A 14,813-nucleotide genomic window follows, 5' to 3' on the forward strand; every position below is an offset into this window, starting at 1 on the left:
TGATCTCTAATTGATGGCTTCTCTGGACGTGTTGATGTCTGTTGTATTTATCTTATCTTTCATTATTCTGTGGTTGTTCATCAGTGTGCGCATGTGAATTTGTAACTGAGTTTACTGTGCATTTGATAAAGATCCTCAACCTAAATGTAGTCTTTTTTTCTCTCATTGATAAACCTGTAACCTGTATGCCAATCAAGGAACCACATCTGCATTTTAGCGAGGCTAGAACATGTTTTAAGTGCTGTGTGGATTCACAGCTGGTGGAAGCTATTTTGCATATGCAGGTTGTTAAGGCATACCTGACTACTATTACACTTTTAATCACCATTTTATCATCATCATGATCAATCAATCACATCTCTGACTGGAGTAGGCGACGCTCACAGGGATCGTTTTGTGTAGCACAAGATTTTTATATAGGCGCAAACCAAGGCTGAAGCAGAAAAGCTTAACAGAGCTAGTTGATAAGCACTGTCGTGACACCTGTTATCTACAGGTGGGATTTTAGGTTTTGTTAAGCCAGCTACCACAAACAAAGCCTGGATGGTGCAACATATTTATAAATTTCCCCAATAGTATATCCTCAGGGTTAAATCACAACTCTTGCTCAGTGTTCTCTGGGATGGGCTCCAGCGTCCTCACAAGAAAACCGATGGGCGGATATAGCCAATTAAATACATCTACAACATCTTTAATACTCAAATATTGGCAAATATTGTTTTCTATTTTTATTTTTCCTACTATAGAGGCTTGTTTTTTCTGATGTCTGTTCTTTGTCCTAATATGTGTGGCTGGGAAGGGACTGTATGTTATCCCCCTGTCATTTATAATGAGTATTATCCACATTACTCCAGTCACTGAACTGAGATGATACTCCATGTTGTTTTACGTTATCATCTATACAACCTGGTTTTACCTGAAAAGCTTAACATTTTAATGACTTAAACCCTATTTTAAATGTGTCTTTGAAAACTGTGCCTGCTTCTTTAGTTATTATACTGAATACTGAATATAATGTACAAAGATATAATACTACAATACAAATAATACTTGTATTCTGGTTCTTAATTTGAATACCATGAAGACAAAAGAGCAGGAGCTTATCTTCTTCTTACACATCTTGTTTCTGTCCCACTTCACTCTTCCTCTCTTTGCATGTAACCTAATTTATGGCTGTATGACCTTTAGGATTAACATGCTCTTTTAATGCACTAGACCTTTGTGCTGCTTGTGATGACAGGTGCTCCTGTCTCCTATTTACAGGACTCAAACCCAGGCATTAATCTGGTATTACACATTACAAGGTCTTAAAGAGATCACTTTCAGTGACAAGATGATATTATCTGGCTTTGTCCAGAAACCCCCCAAAATCTGACATGGAATAGTTTCTGCATATCCTCAAGCAAGTGTATTGTGAGCTGTAGTAGAAAAAGATTTGTCCAAGTGAAAAGAATAAGAAAATTATAGAGCGAATATGATTGGGTTAGCTTTGTTTTGTAAAAAAAAAAAACATTTTAAAAATATGAGGCTTTCAAATGAAAGTGTTCCTATGCTGTCATTTCCCAAATTGCTGTAAATGTATTCATTCATTCTCAGCCATTTGCTTAACATGTTTCAATGGATTAAAATAAAATATAAATGCACCATATTGGATGGGCTATGGAAAAATGTGTGCTGATGGGGTAAACCAGAGGTAAAGAACCCGCTGCACCAAAAATCTATTGTGATTGTTTTGATTGCAAGAGGATCATCACAGTTTCCTCTAGTTTCTTGCACAAATTGTCCCAAAATAGTAGCTCAGTGGTCATACAGCTTCAGAAAGTGTGACGGTTTCAAAAACAAGTTATACCTCAGCCCTGCAGCCAACATGTTTAACAAGGTGCAACTCTTACTTTGAAGGCCAAAGATCTCAACTTCAGTTTGTGTTGCTCCTTTTACATTTGCACTACAGCTTGGAGAGCAGCTAGCCAGTGTTTGCAGACGAGTTTTCCACTTTAATTTAAACTACTCGCCCCAATATGCTAGCGGTAAATAAGCAATCACAAAGGGCGGTGGTTAGTCACAGGTCTCTGGACCTTTGTGACTGGGGCTTTAGCAATCATTTTCTGTTTTTGTTATAAAGGACGTATTAATTTAAATCAAGTGGTTACATTGAGCAAGAGCTTTCAGCTTCCACTTGCAACCTGTGAGGTAAGCTGTAAAAGCTTTGGCCACTGTTGTAGTATTATTGCACTATTGCCTGCTGTCAGGTAATACTAATTTTTACTTCTAACAAGTGGCTGATGGTCATTGACTGTGTGACTGTAATCTTATTCACTTGTTCCATGATTGTCACATGTTCAAACTGGCACGGACAGGCAAGTTAAAGTCACGTGGTTGGCGGTCACGTGTCTCAGAGAGACAAAGACAGAGAGAGTGTCAGCAGCATATATATGTCTGACTATATAATTGGACAAGAAGCTCCTGGCATGTGCCATAACCTCACCCTGACAAGACTCAGACATTTTGCTTGTTAGCAAAGCTCACAAAGACAGATTTAGGCCTTTGGGGGTGGGGGGACTTGTTACTGTGGCAGACAGCATGCAACACTGATACCTGCTGTCATATACCAACAGCAGCCAAAGCTCTTCCATCTTCCATCACAGAACATTTTCCCTCATGCATGTATGTAATGGCAGTAAAGTGAACCATGCAGTAACGCCATGTTCCATGTTAAACTTAAGAGAGCTGAAATTAGTTTGTTTATATTTCCCACCATTTAAAAAAAAAAAAAAAAAGAGGAACAAACAGCATCACTGCAACTACTTTCTGTTTGCATAATGCGCACAGTGTTGGTTACAGTGGGCCATAACAGCTAATCTTATCACAACCTTTGGCAGACCTCCAGCCAACACTTTCTAAACTGGTTTCCAAGGCAACCCCAACGAGCAGGACCAATTAGAACTGACAAAGGATCCGCAAGCATTAAACTGCCTGGAGATTAAAGGGAGAGACGGCAAACTCAACAAATGATAGGTGGGGTATGTCTTTATGATGTGTGTGGTGGGTAATAGGGGAGCACAGTGACTTCAGAAGCACCTGTAGGCTCACTTGTGTCTGCTTCAGTCTTTCCATTCCCCCCAATGGCAAGCTGTGGGGGTGAATTTAATTAAACCAATTTCAATCCTTCCTTCTCCCTATTTGGTTTCTTTCTCTGTAGGACTGCTGGGTGTTCATGTGTCAGTAGGGCTGCAGGCAGGAAACCAGATCAATAAGAAATACTTTAGAGAGATCAGTGTGTGGTTATTTTTTTTTGCTTTTTTTGCTTTTTTGTTTAGGGCCATCAGTCGAACACTGTGGCCTCTGAGCTGCACATCAATCACAAACCATGCTGTTTGTGCAGGGAGGTTTGTGTGCGTTTGAGATTGATTTGACAGCCTTTGTACTTCAGCAGGGGATCAACTTTACTGAATAACTGACACCCATGATCGCCTGGTGTTGGTAGGTTGTTGGATTTCTGTGTCTATTGGGGTTCAAATGCGTGTCACACTTCTAAATCGATGACCTTTCCTTTAAACCCTTTTAGTGCGCGCCTGTTTAAGAGTTTTATTCACGGAAACAGTAACCATGTGTTCGAAATCGAAAGTAAGTGTTTAATGTAAAAATGTCAGCTCAGTGCACTCACAGACCGTGTGAGAATCATTGACATCAGCCCGACACTCCCTGGTTTGTGATGTCCCTTTAAAATAAATTGAAATCTTATCTTAGCATTTTTTCTATTGCCACATTGGTTTGTAAAACCAAAGTAAGGGATGGATGTGACTGACCACACGCACAATGTGTCCACTAGTCAATCATGTTGTCACAGTCTGGCGGAGGACTGTATGTATTGTGTAGCGTGGACCCAAAACGCAGACATGAAGGAACTTGGACCAAAACTTGACTATCAACAAAAAGCAAGCCGTTTAATATGGCTGATAAGAAAGTACAAAAACAAAAGGCAGATGCACACAAGAAATACCCTAACTAGAACTAAACTGGGAAAACTAAATGCTAAACACAAAAGGTAAAGAACAAAACCTTGAACATTGCAAAAAAAACCCTAAACATGGAAAATCCTGGAAACAATTCATATCCTTTTCCAACAACTATTTCTTTGATCCTGTGGTCCATCCTTTCTGCCTTTGCCAAAACAAACATTTGCCTTAATTTTATTTTCAGCTCGAGTTTCTCTTCCGCTTTTTTGTTTATTTATATATTTTTGTACCTTTTCTTAATAAGATTGGAGGAGATTGGGTGTAGTCCTCTCCATGGTAACGCTGTTTCCCATTCTTGCACTCACTGTCGCTGTCTCTCATCACATAATTCTGCCCTACCCTGTGCTTTATCGCTGCGCCCTCTCCCTATATGCGCTCTCCCCTTACCCTCCCCTTCTCTCTCTCTCTCGCTCCTTGTCTCCCTTTCTCTCTCACATATGCACACACACATACACTCAACCTCTCCTCTGGTCCACTGGTCTCCTGCTAATGCTGCACCGTCCACTGACTGCGAGATGTTCAGTCCAGCTTGTAAAGGCTCTGCAGGGGAGCCGAGGTAAGGCTTTCACCCTCGTCTCTTCTGGAGCTGAGATGTTACTGCTGCTGTTGTTGGCTGCTGACAACTGCTGAGAGCCAAATGCCTGATGGGAAGAGCATTAGTGTGTGCGTGTTTGTGTGTGTGCTGATTTGTGTGAGAACTCACCAGCTGGAGTAACGGGCTTTTTGTTTGTTTTTAGGTTAGGTCTGGCACTTGTGATCTGCATACACGCACACAGCAAAGGAAAGTGATCTTACTTCCTTTGATATTCATTTATTTGTGGTCTTTTTTATGTCTTCTTAAACTTAGGAGTATGTTGTTGTCTGCATGCATGCAGGGAGTCCGCTGAGAAAGAGCCTTTGGAAATCTGATGGCACGCAGATATTCTTCCCTCCAATGCAGCAACAGTGCTGCAATGTCTTTTTATGGTGGTGCACTCTCTGGCGGTTTATGACACCATGTTGTGTTTATGTGTGTGTGTGTGCGTGTTTGGGGGATGGTGAGTGGGGTATGAAGTTCTGCATATGTGAGTGGGTGGACAAGAACAGTGCTTCTTAATATTTTCATAAATTCATCTCACTAACATTCATGCCACAGGAGGAAATCCAAGGCAAGCGATAGACGCTCAGTCATTCAAACACTCTTTTATGAGTAGAAGAAGAGGAAAATAGGAGCACCTGAATCATTTCTGAGATGTTACTTTCTGACCTGTGTGTCAGCCAACAGGTACGAGTCTTAATGTACTCATGAATTTTCCAACAATGTGCTGGTGGGAACTCATTTGTGCTCATGTGTGTATCACGGTGTATGTGTCCGAGTGTAATATGGAAATGTGATACCTGCTGAATGCAGTGCTAAAGGAGAAATGCAATAATAATATTAAAACCATTACTCTTTGTCCCTAAGAAGCACTGCTTGTTTATAACATTAGGCTCTCAAAACCTTTCAAGACATCTCACAAGCATTGTGCTGTAATAGTAAGGAAGGAGTAGATATGCAAGCGTCATCTGATGAAGAAATGTGACGCATTTCTGTTGTTCCTGCAGGATACTTTGTGAGGTGCAAGATATTATGTGCCTTTTGCGTGCTGCTCAGATGGAGGGGGTGGGGGGGTCCTCTGGTGAGATGCTCTGTCCTGCTAGATTTCACTATCACCATGATGGCACTCTGGGAAAAAAGTTATGGCAGTTAAATGTGTCAGATGTGGACTTACAGTAGATGAGGGTTTTTTTCCATGATGTTTTGCTGCTGAAGGGTATGTCTTTAAAAAAAAATAATTTTTTTAAATTTCACATCCCTGAGTGAAAGCAGAGACACCAGTGCCCAACACACAAAAGCTCCTTGGTTCGAGAGGGCACAAATCCCTGCCATGGTTTTGTCGGTAAAGGCGTCTGGTGTAAAAAAAAAAAAAAAATCTGCCAAAACTAATGTGTGGATCCATCTGCTGTGGGGACCCCTTGTGAATAAGGGAACAGCTGAAAGACGCTTTGGCAGCAGTGACACCGTCACAGTGTTGCTTTGGCCAAACAGTAATCCAAACCTTATTTTTAAAAAAAACACAGAAGAGAAAAGCAGCAAATATTTTATTTCTTCACGTTTTTGTTTATTTAATGATTACAGTTCTACTTCTGTGTATACTTTAATCTGTACTCATTTAGTGTACTACCTTCTGATTCAAGTTGGGTGGCCAAGATTCATACCCCCAGCTCCTCTGACTGGATAAACAGTTAAGACGATGGATGGATGGATGGATGGATGGATGGATGGATGGATGGATGGATGGATGGATGGATGGATGGATGGCCCAAATCTACAGTTACTGTATGAAGATTTGGGCCATGAAGAATTATAGGACCACTGGGTAATGCATTTTTGTCATGTGCCTTCAGCTGAACCCCTCCACCCCCAGCCCACTCCAGTTATGAATGGTCAGTGATGGCAGACTTTGGGATATTAATAGCTCTGGAGCTTCAGAATCGTCACATCAACCAAAAAGAGACTCTTGACACAGCAGTCCCAGACTAAAGCGCTTTACAAATCACAGTTCTGCTGTGTCAAGTGGACGACTGGTCCTGCTGGCAGCATTTCACACAATCTGCTGATGATTCAGTTCAAAATGCATGATGGCTAATCTGTACCTCTCAGGTGGAGTGAATCCAGGATTTGTCCCATTTTCTTAGAGCAAACACACCCTGCACACGGTGCATGCAGACGAGCTTACAGTGAGTCAGTGTCAGTCCTTTACATTTAGGAGTTTTTTTAACCTTCTTTTAAAACAGTGTTCAGTGTGAATAGTTACTGCGTTTTGTTCATCTGTTTTAATCCCACTGGATTTAAAAGGGTTTATTTATCATGTTGCCTGTCTCATATCTTTTGTCCCCGTATTATCTTGAGCAGTCCACTTGACGGCTGTTAAAAAATCAACCAACACCACTCAGAGACTTTCTTCTATCCTCACATAATTCCTGTCCTATTGTCTCTCATCTCCTCCTTCCTCTGCCCGTCATCATCACATCTATGAATCCCTCAATCTATCAACATTTCACATTCCTCTCTCCCTTTCTCCCTTCTCTCTTTTTTCCCAAAAGCTTTGGAAATACCAAGATTTCTGCACTGATTACTCACCATGTGTACGGATCTTCACCCGGGTCACAGCCATCGATAGTCTCACTAAACCAGGGGTGGGCAACTCCAGGCCTCGAGTGCCAGTGTCCTGCAGGTTTTAGATGTCCTTGATCCAACACAGCTGATTTAAATGGCTAAATTACCTCTTCAACATGTCTTGAAGTTCTCCAGAGGCCTGGTAATGACCTTATCATTTGATTCAGGTGTGTTGACCCAGTGTGAGATCTAAAACCTGCAGGATACCGGCACTCGAGGCCTGGAGTTGCCTACCCCTGCACTAAACTAACACATATTCATCCCCATTTTTTTTTTTATTAGAACACTTGAGTAATAACCCTCATTGCAACCTGTAAGAAGTCAACTTGAATTCTTGAACTGAATAATTGATAGACCCTTGTTTAGCAGCACAGTATATAGTTTCCTGTGGCGGTTTTTTGAGATTTGCCAATTTTTTCACCCTTTCTTCCAAGATGTTCCTAAGTTTCATTTACTTTTTTGGTTTTTTTATATCTCTTTTAACCATTTGGTGGTGTCCTCTTTGTGTGTTATGGGGAATTTTTCCTTACTGACCACAATACATTTAACCCCCAACCATGATGATCCCTCCACCACGCTTCACATTGTTCACATTGCCCTTTCCCCTCAAACGTGGTGCATACATTCTCACCAAAAAGATCACATTTTGGCTCATCAGCATTTTCCAGAGAGGTCTTTAGCACACATCTGATATTCTCTATGTTTTGTTTTGTTTTGTTTTCCACTGAAGAGTAGTTTTTGCTTAGTTGTCTTTCCATTAGCACTATTTTTATCGAGCGTTTTAAACGAGTTACATTGATAAGAGTTTTCACCTTCTGTAATATTTGTAGGATGTGTTCCTCAGCAGAGTAACAACAGTCCAGGGTTCCTTCCATTTGTACACATTTTGTTCACTTTTTGTTCTTTTTTTGTTCTAGAAATCTTTTTGTAGCTTTTTCCAACTTTGTGCATTGTTGTAATGCATCATCTACCCAGACTCAGACATTAACCAGACTTTGTGTGCATTTATTTATAGCGAGGGGCGATCTCATCTCCCTAGCTTTTAGAGAAGTTGTTGGCACAAAGATTCCCTTTTATTAGCATGAGTTCAAATTCAAGTCCAGCTATGTTATTTTTTTTAATAGAAAATGGTTTTATAAAATTGAGGCTTAGATGAAGATCAGACCGAAGTTGATCAAAAAACTTGTGATTCCAAAAAGTGTTTCGAGACTGAATTTTGCACCTTTGCTCCACTCGAACTCAGTTGTATTTTACTATTTTTCCATCGTGCTTTGGTTACAGTTGAGAATTATTTAGCCCTCAGTAAAGAACGATTACATTCTTCCTGTTTATTCCCTTACCTTCTTTGCTGATGAGATCAGCGCACACTTTAATACAGAAACACATGAGTCATCAGTTGCAGAGGGGATTTGCGTTAAACTTCCTCAGCCTGTGTTTGTATTTGTGTGTTCCCATTTAGTGGAAAATGAAATGCTGTGAGGAAATTGCCATGTTCTTACAGCACACCTGATTAAATTGCTTTTTTGTAGGCTGAGCAATTGCACTTGCCCCTGGTTGGTGTCTGGTTGTGTTTGCAGAGCCTTGTGTGTTTGGCATCAGGGACAGAAACGGGAAGTATGTGAATAAGTGGATTTTCTTTTTTCTGGTCAATGTTGCCGAATAATGGGATTAAAGAAAGGAATGATAGCACTGTGTCACCCGTGGGTGGAGGAGGCGCAGCACGTGCGCACATGTCACAGCTTATTAATTTGAGTGCATGAATGTGTGCATGTGTCGAAATTTATGAATGCATGAATGTGCGCCTGTGTGCACATGCGATGCCTGCTGTTTATGGATGTGCGCTCTCATCTCTCAGTGTGGGTGAATTGGAAGAGTGGGTGGATGGGTGGGCTCGCTGTCATTTTTACTAAAATCCACTAACAAAGCGATGAACCATGGGGGGCAAAAATGGGAAAATAAAAATAGAATAGAAGAAAAAAGGAAGGTTTATTGCGCAGAGACCGACTCAAGAAGGAAATGAAAAATATATCTACCTTCTGCATATTTCTTCAATAACAGTTCATATTGAGGGGGTTCCTAATGATCAAATAAAGTTTGTTAGATTTTTATCATATATTCAATAAAGTATGTTATCTTGGGTTCTAAATAAATTCTGTTAGGTAATAAAGTGCATTGAGTTCTATTACTCACCTCATCTGTTTTAGGCAAACACACATCTCCACAGAGGATCCAAAATGTGGAATAATGTTTCAGTCCCATCAAACAATATTTAGTACCTCAGTCACTAGTGCTATTCATTTCACAGTGCTTAGTTCAAAATAAAATAGCATAAGAATAATTTTAATAAGACTTTTATGTACACTGAGTTGGACCCCATTTCACCTTCAGGAATCCCTTAATTCTTTATAGATTTAAGAAGTTGCTGGAAAATTCTCTAGAGGTTTTGGTTCATATTGACGTAATAGCATCATATAGTTTCTGCCCATTTCTGCAGATCTGTCAGCTGAATATTCATAATCCAAACCTGTTTCACCATATCCCAAAGATCCTCTGTTGAATTGAGCCCTGGTGTCTGTATTGGCCCATTTAAAGTACAGTGAGCTCATTATCATGTTCCAGAAACCAGTTTGAAGTGGTTTGAGCTTTGGGGCTACACTGTGACTGTAAAGGGACAAACATGGTCAGCAGCAATACTAAAGTGTGCCAAGAAACTATCCCCCACCATTAAAAGCCTAGTTATAGTTGTAGAAGAAAATCCCAGTAGATCAACACTTCCTGAAATACTGAGACCAGCTTGTCTGTCACAAACAGCGATTCAGCATTCAGAGTGACTTAAAATCATCTTTCTTAATGACAGTTTGAACATAAGCCTTGATCATGGCAACATGCATATATTCACTATCCACCATGTGTTTGGCTGATTAGATGTTTGCATCAATGAGCAGTTGAACAGGTATACCTACAGTAATAAAGTGGCCGGTGAGTTTAAATGTGTTTTTAAAGCTCGCTAAAACCTTTAAAGGACATCAGCCGAATACAGAAACTCATCACTAGAAAACAGCTGTGCAGTACCAGCTGTGTGCATGTGATATTCAAAGACCAATATCCTATGAAAGAAATCCTATGACACATTCATATATTCTCTGGTAGTCGATCAATAGGCAGCTTTGGTTCTTCTGTGCTCTGTGTGCGTTCTAACAGATGGTGATTAATGTGAATGAGGCAGGAGCCATTAAGCAGAGCATCAGCTCTGTTACTAAATCAGCAACCCTCTGGTAAAACCTCATAAGACTAAGTAACCTATTAGTGGCACAGAATGGGAGGCCGGTTGGGAGGAGGAAGAGAGAGGTAGACGAAGAAAAGCGAAAGGTCTCTCGTGTCTGTCTGTGTATCTCCCCCTTGGGAATCTATCTAATGACTAAATACCTCATTACATGGCTGTGAGAGAGATGAAAGAGAGGAGAAGCGACACAGAAGGAATAAAGATGGAAATGTTGCGTCTCTTGTGCTGTCCCGCTGCCACCAGCTGCCGGGAAGAATTGCTACTGAGAAAGACACGAGGTACTAAAGTGAAATAAACAAAACTCAATTGATGGAAGAGAGAGAGAAAAAACAGAAATTGAATTTATAAAGTCTGAGATAAAAAAATTATGAGACATAAATATGCATTACTTTCACACATACAACACAAACATACTCAGTGACCACTGTGCTGTTTATGTTACAGTTTTTCTGACTGCTACAAATCCAAATGCCGTTTTCTGAATCCAGTGCTGGGTCGTTAATTAATTTATCGCCCTTTTGGCAATTTACACAATTACAATCACTGCTAACACAAAACAAAACAACATTGTTCACACTTGTATACATTTTTTTGAGAATAACAGCATAAGCATAGGTGACACCATAGACTGTATATAAAAGATGGTTGTACCTGCTGAAATGTTACCTATCGGTTTTGCAGCCTCAGCATTAGTGTTTTGGTCAGTACCATGTTATTTGTCATTTATTTATTAATTTGGGAGCCGGATGTGACAACAATTAGGTGATGGGGAAGTACTGTCAGCTAACGCTAGCAACTTTGGTTAGCAAACTATATAAATAAACTGTACAGCTTCAAAGCAAAGACACAAAAATCTGCTACTTAATAAAAGGCTAGAAATTTGCTAACCGAACATGACTAAGAAGTCTAGTTCGATGACTCGAATTGGTAGATGAAGCCTGTAAATCAAAGTAACCACATCACTATCCAGACTGATTGATGAGTTATTTAAAAGTCACCGCCTGTTGCTGGTGTTATGAAGAGTGAAGTTACAATGCTGTGAAAAAACACTTACCTCTTTCATGATTTCTTAGATTTTTGCATATTTTTTGTATTTGAGTAAATACAAAATGATGATACATGATTTCATTTTCTTAAGGAAGCAATGAGTAGCTTCCCCCTTAAGCCTGATAACTGGTTGTACCACCCTTGGCAGCATGAACTACAAATTAAGTGTTTGTGGAGAAATGTTGGTGCTAATTCAGCCACACTGCAGGGTTTTCAAGCATGAACAGCCTGTTTAAGGTCATGCCAAAGCATCCCAATCAGATCTAAGCCCAGACTTTGACCAGGCCACTCCAAAACCTTCATTTTGTTTATTTTGAGTCATTCAAAGGTGGACTTGTTGGTGTGTTTCAAATCATTGCATAGAACATATGCCTATAGATCATTATAATTTCATGTACCAGGTTGTAAATATAAAGGTTTTTTTAGTACTATAAAGTTAGACGTTTTGAAGTCTTGTGGTCTACGGGATTGATGCATTAGTACCATGTTTTTAACTGGCTACAAACATCTGAGAGGCAGAGAAAACTCGTTACAGTGAAAGGAGATTTTTTTCTTCTTATTCCTTTCAAAATCCAAAATGTCCCACACACATTTTTACTGACTGGTGTTTGTAATGAATACTTATACTTAAGTCTTATATATACAGAAAAGGGATGTTTTGATGGGATTATTTTGGTTTTGCCAGCAAAGGGGTTTTATATTGTCTTGTATTGAAACAGTCCTATGAGAAGAAAATATTGTATGAAAATTTTTTTTTTTGCAAACAGTTATGAGATAATGGATGCTTTCAAGAAATGGGTGCTTGAAACTGTGAAAACCAAAAAACATGTATGAAGTAAAGACGGTCTTCCTTTCCCCAAAATACATTTTATTGCAGCAGTAAAGTTCAGTTTTAAAATATGTCAATTTACAGGATTGCCGTAGCTTTAAAGGATTAATCATATTGATGCTAGGTTCAGCATCAAGTGTTCTTTCTTTATTATTTCTCACCTTGCTATCGACAACTAACACACAACATTGTAAATGCAAAAAAACAAAACAAAACACACACCCTCTTATCTGTCATGCAAAAAGCTCTGCTTTTTAGGTTGTTTCATCAGCATCATGTTAACAGAAGAGTGTTAGGAAGATGCTATGAACAGCAAACCTGTGCTGGAATAGTGTTGTGACATTAGACACTGATAAAGGATATTTATAAGATTGCAAATGACTCATGGCCTGTTACACAGATGGCCCACTGGTCTAGCTACACAGTCAGATCAGGCTTTACAGTTTCATGAGCAACAAAGAAAATGCAGGATGTGTTATACCTATGTATATTAAGCTAGTCTTTTATATGGCACAAAGTCCTGCTAGAAACAAGTCTTGCAACTTGGCAGCTATCTTGGAAAAAATCCCGAACATTTGAAGATTTGAGAGCTGAAGTCCTTGCTATAGAAATGAATGGAGATGGTAGGAGTCATCTCTTCAATGTCAGGGTCATAAATTGCATTTATATTAAACTGCCAACAAAATCTAAGTTTAAAAAAACGTACACAAAAAACAAAACAATAAATCTCTCCTTTTTCCAAAGGTTTAAATCACTTTTTACCACTGAACCATATTTCTACTGTGCATATCCAAAGTTTTACAACAATACATTACATTACAATCCATTTAAAGTGGTGTAGTTTATCATAATCTGATTTATATTTTCCAAACATTATATACACTTGATGTGTGTGTATGTGCTTCCTAGGAGGCAAAAGGAGTTCTCCAGGCCTTAGCTAAGTTTTAATTAATACATTGATAATTTATATATTTCTGAGCAAAATATAAAAACGAGGGATGGCTCAAGACTTCAGTACAGTGCTGTACATACAAATTTTGTACATAATCATTTCATGTAGCAACCACTAACATTAATTTCAAATATTTTTTATATGTTTTTATATTTTCGTCATGGGAGCATTGAACAAATGCCATGCTAGTTCATGTTTCTCTACATGATTATTGCAGCAACAAGGAGATATGCCGCCATACAGCTGATACAGTCGTGAACCTTCACTCTGCAGTCATCAGTGCATAAGTGTGATTGGCTAATGTTTCCCATTTTAGCTACCGATGTCACACAGGGATGGGACAATCGCCATCCTTAGCATGCCTCATGTCTCAGGTAGACCACAATTGTCTGAGTGCTATGTCTTCTCTATATAGGAAAATGTCTCTGGCACAACACAGTGCCATCGTCAGTCTTTATTGCTCACACACTGCGTACAATAAAAGAGTTTGAACAAATTAATGGAGTTTAACAGTTACCATGCACTTGGTGTTGTTTGTCAGTTGCGAACACTGTGGCGACCTGATGACATCAGCCAACTGGTTACTGTCGGGTGATGTCACCCAGCCCACTTACAAACATCTGTGGTGTTGTGAATGCACATTTCAGATCTCAAGGATAAAATGAGTGTGTTGCAGAGGAAATATGAGTGTCATAAATATCAGAATTCCCCAGTTTTTATAAAACTGAACTTGCAGTTTGCTCTTTCTCAGGCTAACGTTAAACTGGGCACGGTGAAATACCTACAGAATAGACAGATATTGAGTCATCGGGTATTAGATTTAACAAATGAAGCTGTGCGACACTAAACAAAGAGAAGATGATCCTCTGACTTAAATCTGCCAGCAAGTAGTCATACATGCAGCACACATGCAGTTACTTTAGCTCCAGATGACGCTTTATTAAAGCTATTTTTACCAAGAGAAACATGCTTATATTTTTGTGATCCTGTTTGCAGGGTGTGTACTTCACACAACCGCAAAATTGTGTCATCACTATAGTGACAGCTTTTCATGTTCATGTTGTAGTTTTGGCCAAGCAGTTAAGACCTGCAGCAAAGGTCTTGTCACTGGCTTGTACTTTATTTTTTACTTGTCCCTATTTTTTATCTTTTGTTCTTTAGGTTTTCCGATCATTCAGTAATCTTATTTTCTAACCTGCTATGGCATCATTCTTTTATTTACATATTTTAGGACTATCAATAGAAATGGGGGGAAATTTTAAATTGGTGTTAAAAGTTGTTAGTTTGCATTTGTTCAGGAGGGTTGATTTATCCTGTTTCATCCACAAAAATGTTTTGAAAGTAACATCTGGCTCCTCGGCTGCTGCGTCACCAGCTGCTGTCTAACTGCTCCCCTGTGCTGTTAGGTGCCCACTCATTTATACAGAACATGGATTCCTGATGTGTCATAAAACTTTGTGTGTGTGTGTGTAGCATAAAGACATGCC

At 39.4% G+C, this 14,813-nt stretch overlaps 1 protein-coding gene across 3 annotated transcripts in view; it reads left to right on the forward strand.

Moving 5' to 3' along the window:
- Window positions 1-4,444: 4,444 nt before the first annotated feature.
- The window catches only part of rap1gap2a (RAP1 GTPase activating protein 2a), a 103,191-nt gene continuing 92,822 nt past the window's right edge, over window positions 4,445-14,813 (forward strand). For 2 of the 3 annotated variants that reach the window (XM_026191323.1, XM_026191325.1), the window contains exon 1: window positions 4,445-4,572. In XM_026191323.1, the coding sequence (XP_026047108.1) occupies window positions 4,454-4,572 (119 nt within the window). In that variant the 5' untranslated portion in view covers window positions 4,445-4,453. Of the gene's footprint in view, window positions 4,573-5,256; window positions 5,281-14,813 lie in introns of those variants that run through there. The other variant, XM_026191330.1, reaches the window with a different exon arrangement.

Source organism: Astatotilapia calliptera, chromosome 14, assembly GCF_900246225.1.
Source record: "Astatotilapia calliptera chromosome 14, fAstCal1.2, whole genome shotgun sequence".
Taxonomy (NCBI): domain Eukaryota; kingdom Metazoa; phylum Chordata; class Actinopteri; order Cichliformes; family Cichlidae; genus Astatotilapia; species Astatotilapia calliptera.